The 19,318-nt window shown below is 33.1% G+C and overlaps 2 protein-coding genes across 2 annotated transcripts; both read left to right on the top strand.

Annotated features, from left to right (window-relative positions):
* Nucleotides 1–1,204: 1,204 nt before the first annotated feature.
* LOC104225084 (E3 ubiquitin ligase BIG BROTHER-related) lies at nucleotides 1,205–9,296 on the top strand. The gene is made up of 7 exons (XM_009776849.2): nucleotides 1,205–1,759; nucleotides 4,001–4,322; nucleotides 4,418–4,467; nucleotides 7,131–7,172; nucleotides 7,272–7,393; nucleotides 7,469–7,577; nucleotides 8,843–9,296. The coding sequence occupies exons 1-7, from the start codon at nucleotides 1,493–1,495 to the stop codon at nucleotides 8,888–8,890; spliced, it is 960 nt and encodes a 319-aa protein (XP_009775151.1). The 5' UTR covers nucleotides 1,205–1,492; the 3' UTR covers nucleotides 8,891–9,296.
* Nucleotides 9,297–15,283: 5,987 nt separating this feature from the next.
* On the top strand, nucleotides 15,284–17,104 carry LOC104225085 (large ribosomal subunit protein P1-like). The gene is made up of 3 exons (XM_009776850.2): nucleotides 15,284–15,576; nucleotides 15,843–16,064; nucleotides 16,851–17,104. Exons 1-3 carry the CDS (start codon nucleotides 15,505–15,507, stop codon nucleotides 16,899–16,901), a joined length of 345 nt encoding a protein of 114 aa, XP_009775152.1. The 5' UTR covers nucleotides 15,284–15,504; the 3' UTR covers nucleotides 16,902–17,104.
* Nucleotides 17,105–19,318: the final 2,214 nt, after the last annotated feature.

Below are 19,318 nucleotides of genomic sequence, written 5' to 3'. Positions count from 1 at the left end.
GGCTTGTGGATTTTGAAATAAAACAGGCCCAAAATCAAATCCCCTCTAATCCTTCTTTTCTCCTTTTGTTTTTCTTTTCAAATTCAAATCTTTTTCTAATTTCTTTTAAATTATAATTAAAAATAAAACCTAAATTAATTCCTAATCAAATTATGCTATCAAAGTATATTAACTAACTCTAAATAACAATTACCACAAATAATTAAGAACAAAATTAAAGGGAAAACTACCAAAATTCAAAATTTAAATTAAAAGTGCAAAAATAACTTTTTTTGTGATTTTTCCAATTCTTATAAAACAAATAATTTACTACTTGATTCAAAAATGTAAAATTAAATCCTAAATGCAAATGCAACATATTTGTATTTTTCATGAATTAAAACAGGATAAGCGTGCACAGACAAATGCAAACAATTTAACAAAAAATGCTACAAAAATCTACGAACTTACAGATAATGGAAAAATTTATTTTGTTTTGAATTTGTGGGAGTAATTCATATAGGGCAAAAATCACGTGCTCACAATTATTTTGGAGTGTTACATACTTTTCTAGCCAATATATATAGATCATACCTTAATTATACATAGTTATATACTTATTATGTATAATTATACGTATAGTATACATCAACCAGTTATTTTTAGTTTAAAAAATTAGATAGACGACAATTTGGGTTAATTATTTTATTATTATTTTGGTAAAGAAAAGGAAATATCATCAAAGTTTTATGAGAGTGTTTGGATTGGCTTAAAAGCGGGTCAAACCAGCTTAAAAGCATTTTTGGGTTTATTTGAGTGTTTGGATAGACCATAAATTTTTTTTAAGTCAAATACTTTTAAGCTAAAACACGCAAAACCAGCCTTTGATACCGCCTTAAATGTGTTCCCCCGTTTAACATCGAAGACACCTAATTAAAATGAGCGAACGACAACCAACAAATTTGATTTTCCAGACCAACACAAGAACAACGTGTTAGTATGGTCAGCTTCAAAGTTTCAAATTAAATGAGTTACATTTTTTTAGTCTGTTTTAAAATAAATGACATATTTTTAAATTTAAAAATAATTCAACTTTAAATTATTTATTTTACCCTTAATAAAAAATTTTATATCCATATAAATATTATGACCTCGTAAAGTTTTTACGTTTGAACTTTTAAGTCTACAAGTCTAGTTAAACTATCCCATCTCAATTAAACGGGAGGGAGTATTTTAGTTTGGAAAAGGGGAGACTGCCCTGGCACGTCAAATTCCCAATTCAAAAGAAATACTAATGCTTTCCTATTTCTTCCGTATTTATTCTCTAATCATTCATCCCTCCGTCACCAAACCCACACACCATCCGCTTTCATCTACGCTTAAGATTTCTTCTTCTATATAACTTCACCAAAAATCCGAATATCCCCCTTCCAATTCCCCTCTTTACCCTTCTCCCAAACCCTATTAAATACCTATTCACGCTTTCTCTCTGGACCTTTTCCGTCGCCCATAAATGGAGAATTCAAAAAGTAATAACAACAACAACGAAGCAGCATCAGCAGCAGCTAAAAGCACAACCGTCATCGCGGCGGCGGCTGATGCCAACAACCAACAACGAGTAAACCCCGATGGCGGCAATAGGCCAGATGGGGATAGTAGTTTGCAAGTTGTGGAAATCAATGCAAATGGGGAATCGGGTGTTTCTGCTGGGAGAACTCCGTTCACCAACCTTAGTCAGGAGGATGCTGATCTTGCTCTCGCCCGCACTTTACAAGAGCAGGTTTTTGCCCTATCCACATTACTTGGCGTGAATACTGATTAGGTTTCAGCTTTGAACTGAAGGAGTTTTTTCTTTTTTATTTTCTTCCTTATTCCCATAGACTAAGGGTGCGTTTCTAAACAATGGGTTTAATTTCAACTCCAACATGTTTTGCTTTGTATTTTTAAATTAGGATTGGGGTTATTTTACATCTTAAAGATTCAGCTTTTGTGACCCTAGATGAGCATGTTGTGTATATCAGGATCTTGGATGATGTGATTTGCTATATACAACCTATAACTATATTACATCATGTGTTTCGTACCTTCCTATATTTAGAAATAATCTAACTTTAAATTTCTCATGTTACTTTTAATGAGATGATTTATAGCCGCATAAATGTGTATGCCTTATTTTAGACCATAAGTTTCAAACACTTTCTTTTTTTTTAAACTCCGTCCCAAGTCAAATAATGCCACACAAATCAGGATGGAGGGAGTATAAGATTCTGAATAGAAGTTTGGTGCACATGGGAAAAGAGTACTTTCTATAGTATCTGAGAAGTATCTGAAGTCATTATGCTTTTATTTGAATCAAGTTTGGTGCCAAGTCATTATGCTTTTATTTGAATCAAAGCTTATAACTTTTATTTGAGGTAAAGATAATCTAAATACTAAAAGCCCTTTGTAGAATGATGGTAGCTCACACTTGATTGAAGTGACTTATATAACATACTTAAGAGTCAAATTTCTAAAGCATTAAAAGAAAATAAGTTGTTCACTGATAGATATCATCATCCCAGATATCAGGCCTGTGCAAATTTTGGTCAGTTTGGTGTCAAAATTATTGGCTTCTATATTCGTTAACCTGAGGTAAACTTGCAGCTAATTTTGAATGGAAAAATAAATGTCGAATATTTCAACTAGCATTCTTAATTTCTAATCCTTAACTGAAGCATCAGTGTTGCAATGCCTAGAAGATTAGAGATTGAACAAGAGGCTTTGGCGAGATGATTGTGTGTGTGGGGGGGGGGTTGGGGGGGGGGGGAGTTGCCTGTGTAGAGCATCCTTGGTTTTAAAAAACTGGTGCAGTTTGCCATTGTGATTGCTGAGATTCCAGACAATCATGGTTATTTAGAGGAACAAGATGGCAGACAGATTATAGGCTCGTGGGCTGAGACAAGCCCATGAAAGTATTCTGGCTGGGAAAATAAGTTGAAGACAAAGCCGGAGAGCAAATAAAAGGAGAAACTGAGAGTTAACAGGAGGGGTTTGGAAAAGCCAAAAAGAAAGAGGATCAAGAAAAATAAAGAAATGCGAAAAAGGAAAGCGAAAATGAGAAAAGAGTAAGAGGGAGGGGAATATGGGGAGAGGAAAATGAGAAAGAGTAAAAGAGAGGGGAATACGGGAAAAGGAAAAAGAAGCTATATAGGAGAGAGGTTAAATTTACTACTATATGACAAGAGATCACATTACATGCAACAGACTTAATATAACATCATAACTCCAGTTTTTTTGGTTGGTTGAATCGCTCTTTTGGGAACCACAACCGAATCGAATAACTGAGTAATGCTTATACACACTCCAGTCAAATATGCCCAAGCAGTGTTATCAAAGGCGCGCTTAAAGCACACTTAATCCCGGAAGTAAGGCTCAAAACATGTTGAGCGCTTCGTCTCGCATATCAGGTGCTTTAGTGTTGTCATCAAGGCTCTAAAGCATACTTTTCCTTGCCAATGAGCGTAATCGTGAAGAGGCGACACTAAGCAGTTGATATTTCACTTTATCGTAAATTTTCTTCAATTTCTTTGTCCGTATATTTGGTATTCATGCTTATAGATATTAGTCTTGGATTATACATATATATTTGTAGTTTTTCTCCATTTGTGCATTTCTTTGTTAAAGCTGCGTTTTGCGCTTAAAGCTCCAACAGACTTTAGAAGCTTTTTGCGCTTTTTCGCCTTTGATAATATTCGGCCCAAGTTATATTTTGACCAAATTCAGAACGCTGAAGCTTTTTATCTGCAGCAGTACTCTTCATGCCGAACTATATTACTAAGATGTTTCCTGACTTGTTGCTTTCTGGTTGTGATCTTGAAATATAAAAATGTAAAGGTTCATTTAACCTCCTTTGGAACTTGATAGGGATCAAATGAAACTGGATTTTCTCTTGAGTTAGGGAATGAAATCTTCTGTGACTTGTTTGTCCTTTTCAGTCTTTGCTTATAATTATGAGGTGACGCCCTTATGTTTAATCTTATAGGAAAGGGCTTATATGATGCTTAGCATGAACAGTGACGGGATTGATTTCGGGAGTTGGGATGGTGGGAGCTATGACCATGATGAGGAGGATGATGAAGATTTTGATGATCCAAGCGAAGAAGAAGATGATAGTAATGTAGATGAGGATGAAGAAGATGCATTCGATGTGCATGCTCATGATGAAGCTGGCGAGGATGAGAACCAAGGGATTGAGTTAGACCCATCGGCTTTTTCTAGTGATGAGGCCTATGCCAGAGCATTACAAGATGCCGAAGAGAGGGACATGGCAGCAAGATTATTGGCCCTTGCCGGGATAAATGAAAGTTAGTCTTTTTGTTGAAACTTATTCTTACAGTTGTTGGTAGCCCTTTCATTCCGTTCTGTTATCTTGTAAAATATTGACAAATATGACTTTTAGTGTATGTTGGACAAGCTCAAGATGGAGAGGATCGTGGTATTAATTCCCAGGTAACAATCTGTTATAGAATTCTAATGGCTCTAATTAGCATTTCTGGCCAGCGTAACAGTATTGCTTCTGAATATTAAATTTATAGTATCTTTATATGCGTCAATTCATCAGAATTTTCATATTCTTGCATCTTGAACTCTTTGAGCTTCCTTTTTCATAAGTTCAGGAAAGATCAACGTTGATAAATTTTGAGATTGGTAATACGTTGAATTCATATAATCTTCATCTTGGATAATTGCATCCACCTGTTCCATTGAAGGGACAACCCCGTGCAGAATATGTGTATGACAGTTTTTGGTATTAGTGTAACAACAACAACAAAAAACCAAGTGTAATCCCACAAGTGGGGTCTAAGGAGGATAGTGTGTTTGCAGACCTTACCCCTACCTTGTGGAGATAGAGAGGTTGTTTCCGATAGACCCGCGACCCAAGGACAGATGAATCTGGTATTAGAGTGATACTTAAAAATAAAAATAAGTTGGGAAGTTAAAAGATTTGGTACACACACAGAGTCACACATACTTATATTTGTTTTTCTTTGTGATGCATGCACATATATTTATGGAATTACGTTTTATCATAACATTAAGTGTATTGCAGTAGTTCTATTCTATTAGTCTAGATATTGCCAGTACAACCAGTCATCACCAACATTGTCACCACTGCAATAGCCCAATAAAGTTCTACTCCTTCCTTCTATGGATCGTATAACAACACTATTGCATATACTAAAAAATTTGTTACTTAAAGCATGCCAATAGGGCATTACTGATGAGAGAGGATTTCCTGTCAGAGAAGCATAAGGTAAGCCTGTTCCCAAGTAAGAAAACAAAATTTTGATTTTCGATTTAGAATTTTTGAATCTTCGTTTGAAAATATTTAAATGTTTTCAAGATGCCACTAATAACCGGTGATTTGCAAGTGCTTTTCCTTTAAATGATTCAATTTAGATAGTTGCTTGTGGCTCCGGTAGAGACCAGATTAACAGGTATTACTTCTACAGAATCCTCCATTGCCAATAAAGTCATGAGCAACTAGGTCAAGTCTTACTGTAACAACTTTAAATGCATTTGGAAATATTCTTTATAGAAAGGGTATAGATCTAAATTTTCGCAGAGTCTAAAGACGAAAGGTGTTAGAAAATAGAGAGAATGATGATTTGATGAGATAATGAAATGCAAAATACTGCTATTGTAGGTCGGAGATTCATAATCTTATATAACCAATGAGAACTTAAAACTAAACCTAACATGCTAACACCCTAATACGCTAATGCTTGACATTCTAACACGACCCCTCAAACTTAAGATTGAGAAAATCTGAGTTTTCCTTATTTGAAAAGTTAGGAAAGTAAATAGTCTTTAGAAAGCTTGGCAGAAAGTCACCTTAAGCTTCTGATCCACCAACATTGTGCCAGGACTAAGATAGATGTGTGAGTATACAAGATTAGATAAGATTAGAAATGATCACATTCTCTAGAAGGTTCAAGGAGCACACATTGAGGATAAAATCTTAGAAGGTTGCTTGGGATGGTTTGGTCATGTCCTGCGATGCACTAGCCTGTAGGTGTAAAACTATGGTGATTATAGGTGTTAAAATAGGACGAGGTAGGCCTAAAATCACTTGGAATAAAGTTATCTCAAAGAACCTGAATTCCGAGGGATTTATTAACACTTAGCAAAAGATTGGGTACAATGAAAAAAAAGGATATATATTTGCGATACATATTCGTTGAGAATATGTTTTTAGACGTTAGCACTTTTACTTTAGGTCTTATACTCATTAGTAGTGGTTTGACCTTTTAGAAATTTATACATTCAGCAAATATACAATACTTCTAATACTTTTTATTTTTATTCGCTTAATATTGGCATGAGATGATTTAAATGGAGTAGCATGGGCAGTGAGGATTCGTATAGCTGACCCTTACTTGTTTGAGACTGAGTACTACTCCCTCCGTTTCATATTAGATGAGGTAGTTTGACTCGGCACGAAGTTTAAGAAAAAAGAAGAAGATTTTTGAAACTTGTGGTCTTAAAAGCTTAAGGGGTAAAAAGTTTGTGGGTCCATGATATTTGTGTGGCTATAAAAGCTTTTCATTAAGGGTAAATGAGTAAAATGAAAGAGTTTAAAGTTGAATTATTTTCAAATTTAGAAATGTGTCATTTATTTTGGAACAGACTAAAAAGGAAAGTACCTCATCTAATATGAAACGGAGGGAGTATTTGTTATTGTTGTATGGTTTAGTAAAAATTGTGGTAGATCTGCAAATTTCATATAGCAACTGATAGGTCAGATGTGGTATATCTTATGCGAAATCTTATCTCATGTTTACTTTAGTTGTCCCCAACGAGTATCAATGATTGCTATTTTGATGCATTTTTGAAATCGAATTGACGGATTCTTTCAGCAACTGCCAACAGAAGCAAAATTAAATCCCATAGGCTGAAGATTTCTTCTATCATGTTTTGCTTTCTTCAGATATAGACAGGATAAACATGTATATTTCTTCATGTTTACTTAAGGTTATCTCAGTCTGTTCATCTACGACGCCATCATTTTCTAGGCATAGAATTTCTGCATAATGGAGCGTGAGACGAACTTTGTGATTTCGTATTAAGTTTGTGTAGTTAACCATACATGTCTATTTTGTTGCTTTTAGGATGCATGGGAGGATGTCGATCCTGATGAGCTTTCTTATGAGGTACTTCAGTTTGTTGGATTTGTTGTTTTCTCTTTTAGACATCTTTCATATATTTTACTTCACATGCTTGGTATTGTTCATTTGTCTGTACTCATGCAGGAACTTATAGCACTGGGTGAAGTTGTTGGAACTGAGAGCAGGGGTCTTTCTGCTGATACAATTGCCTCTTTGCCTTCAGTGAACTATAAGGCACAAACTGCATCAGACGGGACCACTGATTCGTAAGCTAACTTATCCTATGCTGAACTATTTTCTATATGTGAAGGTGCTCACAACTTGACACTTTTGCGCTCCAGGTGTGTTATATGTAGATTGGAATATGAAGATGGTGACCAATTGACTGTGCTATCCTGCAAACATTCTTATCATTCTGAATGTCTGAACAATTGGTTACAAATAAACAAGGTATTGCAGCCCCTTCTCTCCCTCTTTCTTCCCCACTTACAATCCTTGAACTGTGAATGAGACTCATATATTGCAAATGGATATTGCAATCTTAGCAGTCCTGTGTGCTTGCTATATGATATCTTTGCTAAGCCATTGACTATCTTTGCTTTGTAGTGTTTGAGTCAAAATGTCATGTCTTCCTATTTTTTCTGTTTTGTTGTTTGTAGGTCAAGTCTCCTCTACCTTCTGGACCTTCTTTTAGAAACTACACCAGTTTTGTCTGATATGTGGCTCAAGCCAAGTCTTAAATTTTTTTGCTTTAGCTCCATCATGGTCTGCTGGTATATGTCAAGTTACTTGAACTCGTTTGCTGAATGTTAGCTGTGCTTCTTTTACAAATGCAGTTCACAGTGAGCTAGATTGTCCTCTCATTTTATAGAATTTGGGTAACCTTTCTATGTTGGATGGTGATAGCTGGTTGCTCTACTCCTCTTCTCTTTCCCTTTTTTTTAAAGACTCTTGCAGTGACTTAGATCCTGGGCTTGAATTACTTCACTTTCTAGCTACGTGCCAGACCAAATAGGAATTAGACTTCTTATCCCATTTTGTGTGACACATTGGAATGGATATGATGATTAAGATGTTGGATTCCCTTGCACATTGCATCGTTTTGTGTATTAGTTGAAAAAAAATGTTAATAACTGGTAGTATATTCGCTGCATTAAATAGAATTAAATCATGGTTTTGACTTTTGATTTCAGCTTCAGCTTAAATGAATTTAAATTGTTGAATTTTATGTTTATCAAATTATTATGATGCATCAGAATAGGGATAACTGCCATATGTTTTGCTCTCAAGCTTACTATGAGTTTCTCTAGTCAAGTAATAGAACCTGCTTTTATGTGATAACCACTTGCAGAAAAGGGGGTAAAAGGTGTAATATATGTAATATAGAAGTAGTAGTTGTTTCCTGCCTCAGCCTCTCTCTCACATGGTTCCTTCATCCTGTGTGGTCTATTAGTTAAAGTTGTGCTTAATGATCGCAATAGCAGGATAATACTAGCTATGTCCGCACACAACTTACTCACTGGGTAAAAGTCGTGTGATCAGCCCATGCATCCTTTTGTTCTAACCTATATTTACAGATTGTTCACATATTCCCTGTCCTACTTGTTGAATAATAACATAGTGTTACTTTTTAGTACTCATATTTTAGATTTCTATATAAGATTGTTATTTCCAGGGCTGCAGTTGATTGTTGTACATGATTTTTGTGCATGCAGGTCTGTCCAATGTGTAGCACTGAGGTCTCCACCTCCGGAAACAGCTAGCGTTATTGTGCTACTGAATTGAAGTTAGTAACTTAGTTCAATACAGTCATTGATAGTAACACAGAGACTAATATCTGCTTGTTTGACCAAGTCTTTGATCACTCTTGGCTGGCTTCTTTTGTTCTCTGTTTCTCATATATCATGAATGTACCAAGTTCTAATAATTCCCTTTCTTCTTTTTCCCTTTTGCCTTTTAATTTTTTCCCCCACACCCATCTCATCTGGCAGTTGATGGTATTTGAGTTTTACATCACTACCTTCTTCATTCTCTCTATTGAAAAGTATGCTTTTAAGTTTTATTTTGGAGGTTTGGTGCGGTTAATATGAGCGGACCTAACATCAAAAGCTTGACAAATTCGAGTCTTCGCGAAAGCCTTTTAGTTTTGATATTTCATATGTTTTTATATTTTCTTCTGTGCTATTTTAGTCTCTTTACGCCTTATTCATTAAGATATTTGTCGTCACTCAATGCATTCGTTACATTTATTTCGTTGTGGTTTTGTAGAAATGATCCCGGGGTGTCAACTGTGGGCGGGCTGGGTTAATTTTGGTGGGTTAAGGTAGGTGAGTCAATAAATGGGTGGGTCATTGACCCGTATAAAAGTTACTTGGGTTAAGATGGGTTGGATCTAGGGGTGTAAGTGATTTGGTTCAACCGGTTATTTTGTAAAATTTGTACCATACTAATTTTTCGGTTATTCTATTATGTATAACCAAAATTGGACTTTTCGAAACCGTCCCAATTATATCGGTTTCTTTTTGGTACGGTTCGGTTAATTTTCGGTATTTTTTTAAAAATGTCATGTAAAAGTCACTAGTAGGAGTAGAATACAATAACATACGTACGTTTATAAGGCATAGCAAAACTTCCTTGACATTTTTACATTTGAAAGAGTGATGAATTATGAAAATATGAAAGATGGCTAGAGTATAGATCCATCAACTATTCTACAATGGCGTAAAAGAATTAAACTAAGCAAATTAATAAATAAAATAAATCACACGTGGAAAGATAGTAACCAAGCTGGGATTGAGACTCAAGCATAAAGTCTATAGAAGATTGAATATTCAAATAGATAAATCTAAATCATACCAAAGGAACCATATTCAATACTTTGTAGTTTGCTACTCATAATCGCTACAATACCTTATGTCTTAATTTGCTAGTGAATATATATGTTGGAAATAATTTAGTTTCAATTGGAGTAGCATAATAGGTTTGGGAATTAGGATTTTGAGTTTAATTACTTGTTGGCTTGTAACTGTTTTCACAATTCCAAGACCAAGGAATAATTTAATGCATTATTATTTTTAAAATTAATATATAAATATATTTTTCACATGTAAATTTATTATTTATTTTCATAAAATAAAAAGCCTACCCTTATTATCGGTACAGTTATAGATTTATATAAAAACTTACGGTTTTATTAAAAGAAACTTAAAAATCGGTTCGGTACGGTACATTTCAGCCGGTTTAGTCGATTTTTAAATATCCATTGACACCCCTAGTTGGATAATGACCCGCCTAAAATTTGTTTGGCTAAAATGGGTAAGATTTAAGATATGCTAAAATTTGGATGACAGGTTCAAATGAAGGAATAACGTGAGCAAAGCATTGGTAACAATATGTACATCTATATCTATCTATCTATATTTATCTATCTATTTATATCTATATTATTATAAAAGCATGAATAAAATGTTGGATTACAAAAATATTCTTTTAATATTAAGCATGATAACTCATAATAAAAGGACATACTCGGAATTCTAGACATTAGCCTTGTAATCCTATTAGTTTTAGGACATAATACTACACGTTAGGAATCCTATATGATTACCTTTAGGAATCATATTACTATAATTATTTTCAGGCATAAATATATAATACCATGGGCGGATCCACGCTGAAACACCCATTGTCTCAGAGTTCGAGATTATATATTTTACATGAAATTCTAGGAAATTTGCTATATAATGAGAATGAGCACCCACAAGCAAAACTTGGGTCTGGGTGCTTTGGTTTTAAGAAAGAGTTAAGGTCACTCTTAGCTCTATGTCGGGCAATTCAAACTCGACCGAAGCACTTTATTCACTATCCTTTCTTTTCCATTCTTTTGTCTTCTTTGCTTCTTATTTATTTTCAAGAAGCATGTGAATTTATTCTGTTTTACTTTATCATCAGACAATTGATTTTGAAAGATTGAGCTCTTTTTGGGGAAGGGGTGGTTGGTTAATAAGTGAAATGATCATTATTTAAATGAACAATTCAGTCAAAGATTTGAAGACGAACTATATCGTCGATATTAAAACTTCGTTTTTTTTAGATACAAAGACAAAAAATTTTGCTCATTAAAACTAATCTTGCACTGTGATTTTGATTCTTAGAGTTTGCAATTAGACTTATTCTAAACTGAAAATACACTATTTATTTTCCTTCCTTGAGTATCATAGAATTTGTAACTTTATAAAAGAATGAATAATTATTTTTGAAGAGAATGCACATGAAAGTTACTTTCAACAAAGTGAGTGTAAGTAAATTTTTTTACTAAGATGTATCAAAACATTAAAAAAATAAATACAAGGAGAAATTTTGGGTGCGACGATTGTTGAAGTGTGCATTCATTGTCTAAAAGTAAAATTCTTATTCTAAGTTAAAAAAAATCTTAGGGTACATAAATTTATTCCATTAAAAAAGCGTTAGAACACAAAATAAAAAGGTTAGTATATTATTAAGAATCAAAATGCTATAGAAGTGTCCGAGGAAGCACAATCAAAACCAAATCCTAAACAATAACAAGTTTTCAAGACTATATTATAAAGAGTTGACTCTGGTATAACGAGATTATTCTTTGTAGATGCCTCCGGCAGAGTCGAAATAATATTTCTATATCATGCATTACTCGCAAATATCATATCAAGAGGCATGACAATGCTAGCAAGTGGTGTACCAACAACGATTTTATTGTGAGGCCACCCACTTTAGATTTGATATACCTCTTCAAACAACTTAACTAACTATCACAAATATATCAAAGTAGAGCAATGATGCTAAATTTATAAGGAAAGCAAAATTGATAATATAGGATAAAGCACTTACGGCTAAGTGTCAAACAATCAAAATAATTGCCCAGAGTTCTATAGATATATTGGATATTAATGAACCGTTTGGTGAAAAATTAGTGGTTTGAGAGGTGATTTCTGTCAAGTACTACCAGTAGTTCATTGACAAGAAATATAAAGTAAGAACAAATCCAGTATTCAGTGTCTTCTAACTTCGTATCGGGAATGAAGAAGAGCATCTAATAAAAGATGATTTGGTTCATCCTCAACACTTGGTTATCAATCCTAATGGTAATAGTAGTGCATTTAATAAGAAAAATATTCTATCATTAGTTTAAAACGCAATTTGTGCAAATCGCATGATAGAACTAAAAAAATATCTTAGCTAACAGAAATGAATATGTTGATCAACTAAATAAAAACAAAATATTTTTCAGTTTGACTCAGCAGAAAATGATACCAATAGTTACTACCAAGAAGAATACTTAAATACTTTAATATTAAATGGCCTTCTACCATACATGTTTGTTGTCAAGTTTCTTATTTCTTATGTATGTTATTGTCACCGTATATATAATAGACTAAGTTGAAATAGTTCTTTCATTGTATATAAGTTAGTTTTGAAGAAAAATATGTCCGTCATGCTACTGAAAAATTCAGATACCACCGAATAGCTTATGTAATACCACACAGATTGTATATAGAAGTTTTGACAATAACGTTATATATGCATAAATTATGATACTGGTTAATGTGCTTCTAAGTATATTCCTATCCCTGACTTCAACTTTCGTCTTCCGCAATTAAGGAATATCCTTTTAAATTTGTGTGAAAATATTTTTTAGTATGTTTATGTTTTTCAAATATAACAAATAAAGCATAAGGACAAACATCATAAATATTGGACTATATTTACTGCAATATATTTTCTTGCACAAACATTGTATGTTGTACTTTCAAGAGGGATACCAAGATCGACAACAAGAGGTTTGGTTAAGGCAAAACAGCCAACGCATTAGGAGGAAACATGCACAAAAAAATATTGTCCACAAAGAAATGTTCGCTAAGATACCATCACATTAAATACTTTTATATTATAATGTCTAATTATCTAGCTAACATGACCATATCATTTGTGTAAGTTTTGATGATATCCTTTTAATTTAAATTCATGTATTATATTAATATATTTCTGCATTTAGATGATTGTTGTATTATTATACATAAAATTTTTCTCATTAGTTAAATTTTATTATTCCTTCACATAAATAAATATTTAAATCATTACGTGCCATTATTAACGTGCAACGCACGTTCATAGATACTAGTACTATATTAAAAGCACGAAGACCCTTAGAAAAATGTTGTTCGCATTTTTTATCCTTTAAAAATTAATATTATGTTGGACAAAATTGTAATTTAAATTATTTTCCTAATATCTAGGACAATAGAATCAACTAAAAGTTTAATTATTATATCTTTCCTTATGGGACTAAGTAAGAAATCCTAACATTTAGGTTAAAATTAATTAAAAAGTTACCAAAAAAATCCAACTTCTAAGATTCTGGAAATAACGTGATGGATAAGTGGTGGAAGATATCTGTTTTTTTTAACTTTTTTCTACTTCTTACATTTAATATTCTTTTTGGTAAGTAAAAGAATTTAATTTACCAAGTAATATTTACAAAGTATAAAAAGACTTTACAACCTGGACATAAATCCCCGCATGCCGTATTCTCTAAATCTTTAGCTGTAACTATAAATCTATCCTGCTTTGCAAACAAACTAAATTGTACAATTAATGTTATTCTTATCTTTTAATAATATATTATAGTAAATAAAAAGTTAATTTTGGGAGGAAAAAAAGAACTAACAAAAAGCTGAGAGCCCCTAATTATAATTTAGTTTAATGGTATTATATTTTTTTGTAAAATCTTGTATCATTTTCAAGTACTTCGGTGGTATTTTTATTGGCTAGAGACCTGCAATTCACTTGAAAACTTATTTACTTTTTACTGAGTTAGTTAAATTGGATAAATAGTTTTTAGAAATTTTAAAAAAAATTTCTTAATTTTTATTTTGTAACTCAAAATATATTTTTAATAATATTTAAGTGATATTCAAAATTTTACGCTCATTAATTCTAAGTGCAAATGTACTCTTAATGAATTATCATTAATTATTTTTTCTTTTAAAATATGTATTCTAAATGAGTTGTCCTTCATTATTATTCTTTTTTGAATTTATTTTGACGAAGGACAACTCCCTACATTGTTCATATTTTAAGTTATTTATCACAAAATATTAACTCAACATTAATCAATTTTAAGTATTTTACATTTTCATTATTAATATTTAGGAGGTACAAGGCCAATCTTTTCATTCTCAAACTCTAAAAGATCAAAAGATTAATCTAAGAATCGTGAAAAAAGTATTTTTCATATTTTGCTTTAGTATTAATCACAAAAATAACAATAATTTTCATAAAATATTTCCGCATAAGTCCTCATAGATCACAATAAGACATTTGAAAACTTCAATTGGACATGATTTCATTATCTATTGAGCTAGATAAATACAAAAATATCCATTATTTTTAAAAAAAAAACTTTAACTTTTATTTTATAATTTTATATAAATATCTAATAATATTTATATAATTTTCAGTTTATATTCATTAATATGAGTACAAGCACAAAACACGTACATTAAGACTAGTCAAATAAAAGGAGGCAATATGACATCTATGTATATTGAGAATCTCGATTTTATTCCCCTTAATTTCTTCTTAAAAAGGTAAAACCTAAAGAAATTAATTATTTAAAAACTATATATGAACTAATTGATATAGTAAAAGTAATCTATTAGCCATAAACTCAAAAAAAAGGTGGTACTAAGATCCTGTTTAAGAAACTTAGGATATTTATATATTAGAAAAATACTCTAGTTGTCAAGTGCCGAGAAGAATAATTAAGTGCTTTCACCTAAAAGTATGTTAATTAAAGAGAATAATCATTTGAAGGATGCATATGATGTAACTTTTCATTTATGTGCATACAGAAATAGGAATATATCCAATATCATGCGTGGAAGTAGAATAGATAGATATTAATAATCAAAGAACTGTGTATTAATATAGGGAGTAGGGACATATGTGAGATTTATAGAATTTATTTTTGTTAAAGTGTACAGGTTAGCTTTGCAAGTCGTAGCAGCGATAAACAACATTTTAGTGCTAAGGAAATCTAGCTTTCCTAAAAGAAGGGAAGAAGTAAAAACTTTTGTGGACCCATACGGAATAATAGGTACTAGTATTTCTGTCGCTCCGAGTCTCTAGCCCAATTGAAATAGGAATAGGACTGAAAAACTTGCGTCCCAAGAAATCCGCCGATAAATATCCCTACAAAACCGAAAACTTGCGCCCCAAGAAATCCGCCGATAAATATCCCCACAAAACCCTATTTCACACTCAAAACTCGGCCCCCAAATTTCCGAGTAATATACATTAGGGTTTGGAGAATCCAAAAGAGAAATCAGAGAAATTAAACATGTCTTCCACCGGTGAACTCGCTTGCACTTATGCTTGTTTGATCCTTCACGATGATGACATTCCTGTTACTGTAATTATTAACTCTTCTCCTCCTTCTCTCATAATACTCTTTCTTCAAGTTTTTCTTTTCTTTTTTGTCAAATTTTTTCATCTCATTATTCTCATTCTGTAATAATCTCTTGCTTTTTTTTTTTTTTTTGGTCAAAAGGTTACTTCTCTAATAAATAGTTGCTTTATTGTGAGGAATTTTATGTTTAAAGAAAATTTTCTATTTATGTTTTTTTTTTCAAAAAAAATAGTTGAACTAAATTTAGTGTATTTTTTGTACTGTATCAGGCGGAGAAAATTGGCACACTGGTGAAAGCTGCAAACTTGAAGGTGGAATCATATTGGCCCAGCCTTTTTGCGAAGCTTTGTCAGAAGATGAATGTAGATGATCTTGTCATGAACGTTGGCGCTGGTGGAGCCACCGCTGCTACCGTCGCTGTTGCTGCTCCTCCTTTTCCTAATACCGGTGACGACATTGCAACCGCACCTTCCGCCAGTGACAAGAAGAAGGTACGTACTTGTATTTTTATTTATTTATGTTAACTTTTCATCTTCCGTAATTAATGTGCACGTACTATTCTCTCTCAAGTTATTATGTACTGTCTTTCAGATATCAACTTTTACCATTTTATCAAGTTAACTAAGTTTTGTGGTCATAATTATTTATTATGCGTTGAAACTCCAATGATAAATACTTTATGCTTATAATGATTTATTTCCTTTTCTATTAAGTTACACGACGAGAATCCCCCCTTTTATGAGGGAATGCAATCAACGTAATAAATTGGAAAAACGTATTTTCAAGCATAAAATGTTATGTAATGGTCAGTGAGAGAATTTATATAATCAAACCCAACTTAATGAGACTAATAGCCTGTTTGGCCAACCTTTTTTTGGGGCCAAGGTGTTTTTTTTTGCCAAAAGCACTTGTTGCCAAAAATTGAGGTGTTTGGCTAAACTTTTGGAAGGAAAAAAATATTTTTGAGGAGAAACAAAGCAGTTTTTGAGAAGTAGATTACAGTTCAAAAGTGCTTTTCTAATTAATTAATCAACACAAACTGCTTCTCACCAAAAGTATTTTTTTAAAAAGTAATTTTGAGAAACTTCTCAAAATAAGCTGAATTTAGAAGCTTGGCCAAACATACTATAAGTATATGTATTAATTGACTCTCGAACAGTGAGATTGAGCAGGTTGTGCTTTTTTTTAAAAAAAATTATAAGATTGGGTTTTGACTCGTTTTTCTTTTCTATTTTCTGTTAACCTAAGCTGAATTTTTTCTTCTTTGTAAATTACAGGAAGAAAAGGAAGAGAGTGATGATGAGTTGATGTTTAGCTTGTTTGATTAGAGCCGCGGAATGGGATAATTCTAAGCATGTTGATCTGTTTTGGGCTTTTTAGGTTGTCTCGAATTATGATAGAATAATATTGAGTATTGGTACAGTGTGTGTGAAGTATCGAGTTCTTTTATTACATACAATTCCTAGTATTTTCCATATTTCCTTGTAAATTAAATTTTCGGTACGAATTTTGACCAATTATAGTATCCAAAGTAAATCCCATCTGCAAACCCAACTTGGGGAAAAATTACAAAAAAGTCTTAAATGTATTTCAAAGCAGGATAGAAGCATCAAAGGGATCAGTCTAACCCAATCTGAGCACAAGAAATCAATCTCTCAAATAGTCGAATGATAATATAACACGTGAAATTGAAGATAGACAAAGGACAATTTAGGCAATAACCAATATTGGATACAACAAATGCAATTGACATCAGGTAAATCCCGAGGAAGCATAGTCAACAGGAGACTGTCACACCTCCTTTTTGCGCGCCCCCCGCCCCGAAGGGTTAGATGCGCGGGTGGAGTTTTTCCAATTTAAGTGACAATATTCGAAATGAGATTATTTATTTAATTCAGAGTCGCCACTTGGGAAAGGTTTGATTTTTGGTGTCCCAAGTCACCGGTTTATCTTGAATCCCAAATCGAGGAAATTTTTGACTTTTCCAAATGAAGTCTGCGAACCAGAAATTCTAAGTAAGGAATTCTGTTGACCCGAGGGAAGGTGTTAGGCACCCTCGAATCCCGTGGTTCTAGCACGGTCGCTTAAATTGTTATAATGGCTAAATAACTGATTTAAATACATGTTGTGATTTATATGCTTCTTATTAGATTTATACCGCTTTTATTATTATCATTTATTTTTATAGAATTGCAACGTCGTGAAAATGCATGTCGAACCACGTCACAATCAATGCACCCGTGATCGTCGACACATTCGGACTTCGTTGAGATTCGGATTTGGGTCACATCAATGTGCACCCGAATTTAAGAATATGATTTAATTAAGCCGCGCCTTCAGAGTCTAACGCGTTATTATTTTTGAGAAGGCCATGAGATTCACTAAATGGCCTAGCCCGAATTCTAAATATTATGATTAGTTGTTGAGGGCCCCGCAATTTGCATTTTTTATTAGGCGAGGCTCGTCTCATTATTTTTAGAAGGGTATCCTACAGTGACTACATTTCTATTATTTTATTTCCAGAGATAGAAGAAAGAAAAATGCATGATAATTGAAATATATACTTTGGCCTAAACCAAACTCCTATCAGTTTCTGGTTAATTACTTTTAAAGTAAAAGACGTCATGCCTTACGAAAATGCCCTGGTCGGGCAAAAGATCACATATGAGATAGATGAAATGCAATACTTAATCCGAACATTTCTTAATTTGAACTTAACTGAACTTATTTGGACTAGATTAAAGGATTTAGTTACTGGATATTGTTACTAATGGGACTTTGAGCGTGACCCTATGTACTGCCTAACGGAACCAAAAAAAGATTAAATGAAACATAAACAGCATTGTATAAGATTGGAGTATACATACCCCGTATTAACAAACAACTACCAAATTAAAACACAAAGGGGCTAAACCCAGTCAAGTACCAGTACATGCTTTCAAACTATTGAATTATGAACTAATCAAAATTTTTTACAGACCCGTTAGTGTACCATGAATATCACAACAAATACTTGAACTTCTTCAACCCTTTTCATTTCATGCTTTCGAATTGTTTCAGTTACATCAATACGGGATTCGAAATGTGTACCTGGAAGGCTGAAATGCAAAGAAGAAGAGGAGAATAACAGGGAAAATCAGCAGCAACAGGAATCAGAGTAACAGCAGCAGCAAACAAATGAAACAATTGGGGTAGAATCTAGATCCCAGCTAGACCAAATCTCAGAATAGACCAACAAACGAACAACAGACCCAGTTGGATTTAGAAGGAATCAGTGTTGGACAACATATCAAGGCCAGTGAAATCAAAACAGCAACTAAGAATGCAATTTCTAGTTTTTGTCTGTCTATGCTATCAAACAGAGTTCTTTCCCAACTTTTCTGTTTGTGTGTGTATATCTATCTCTCAATGTGTATTCCAGCTCTCTCTTTCAAAGAATTCCTCACAGTCTATCTATTTTCCTTTTCCCTTCTCCTTCTGTCCTCCTTTTGTGTGTGTGTGTGTATTTCTATCTCTCAATCCTGTATCTCTCCTTCCCTTCAGATGGGATCCCCTTTTATAAGCCTAAACCTCAGCCCTTTTAACAGCTTGTTTTAGAATATCACCATACCCCTCCCATGTGCTGCCCCTTTTCAGTTCCACTTAGCTACTTAAGTATTAGAAAGTCCCCATCATATTCTCTTGGCAGGCTTACCTTTTGTGATGTTTATTATTTCTGAAACTAAAGTAGGGTATGGGCAATAGA

The sequence above is a fragment of the Nicotiana sylvestris genome, chromosome 4 (assembly GCF_000393655.2).
Source record: "Nicotiana sylvestris chromosome 4, ASM39365v2, whole genome shotgun sequence".
In the NCBI taxonomy this organism is placed as follows: domain Eukaryota; kingdom Viridiplantae; phylum Streptophyta; class Magnoliopsida; order Solanales; family Solanaceae; genus Nicotiana; species Nicotiana sylvestris.
The sequence above is the reverse complement of the archived record's forward strand: the minus strand, read 5'-3'. Positions and strand labels throughout refer to the sequence as shown.

Excerpts from the sequence above, each read along its gene's own strand:
- LOC104225084 (XM_009776849.2), top strand. The coding sequence starts at position 1,493 with ATGGAGAATTCAAAAAGTAATAACAACAACAACGAAGCAGCATCAGCA. Across the intron at positions 1,760-4,000 it reads CCCGCACTTTACAAGAGCAG|GAAAGGGCTTATATGATGCT; the intron begins GTTTTTGCCCTA and ends TTAATCTTATAG. Across the intron at positions 7,578-8,842 it reads ATTGGTTACAAATAAACAAG|GTCTGTCCAATGTGTAGCAC; the intron begins GTATTGCAGCCC and ends TTGTGCATGCAG.
- LOC104225085 (XM_009776850.2), top strand. The coding sequence starts at position 15,505 with ATGTCTTCCACCGGTGAACTCGCTTGCACTTATGCTTGTTTGATCCTT. Across the intron at positions 15,577-15,842 it reads ATGATGACATTCCTGTTACT|GCGGAGAAAATTGGCACACT; the intron begins GTAATTATTAAC and ends GTACTGTATCAG. Across the intron at positions 16,065-16,850 it reads CCGCCAGTGACAAGAAGAAG|GAAGAAAAGGAAGAGAGTGA; the intron begins GTACGTACTTGT and ends TGTAAATTACAG.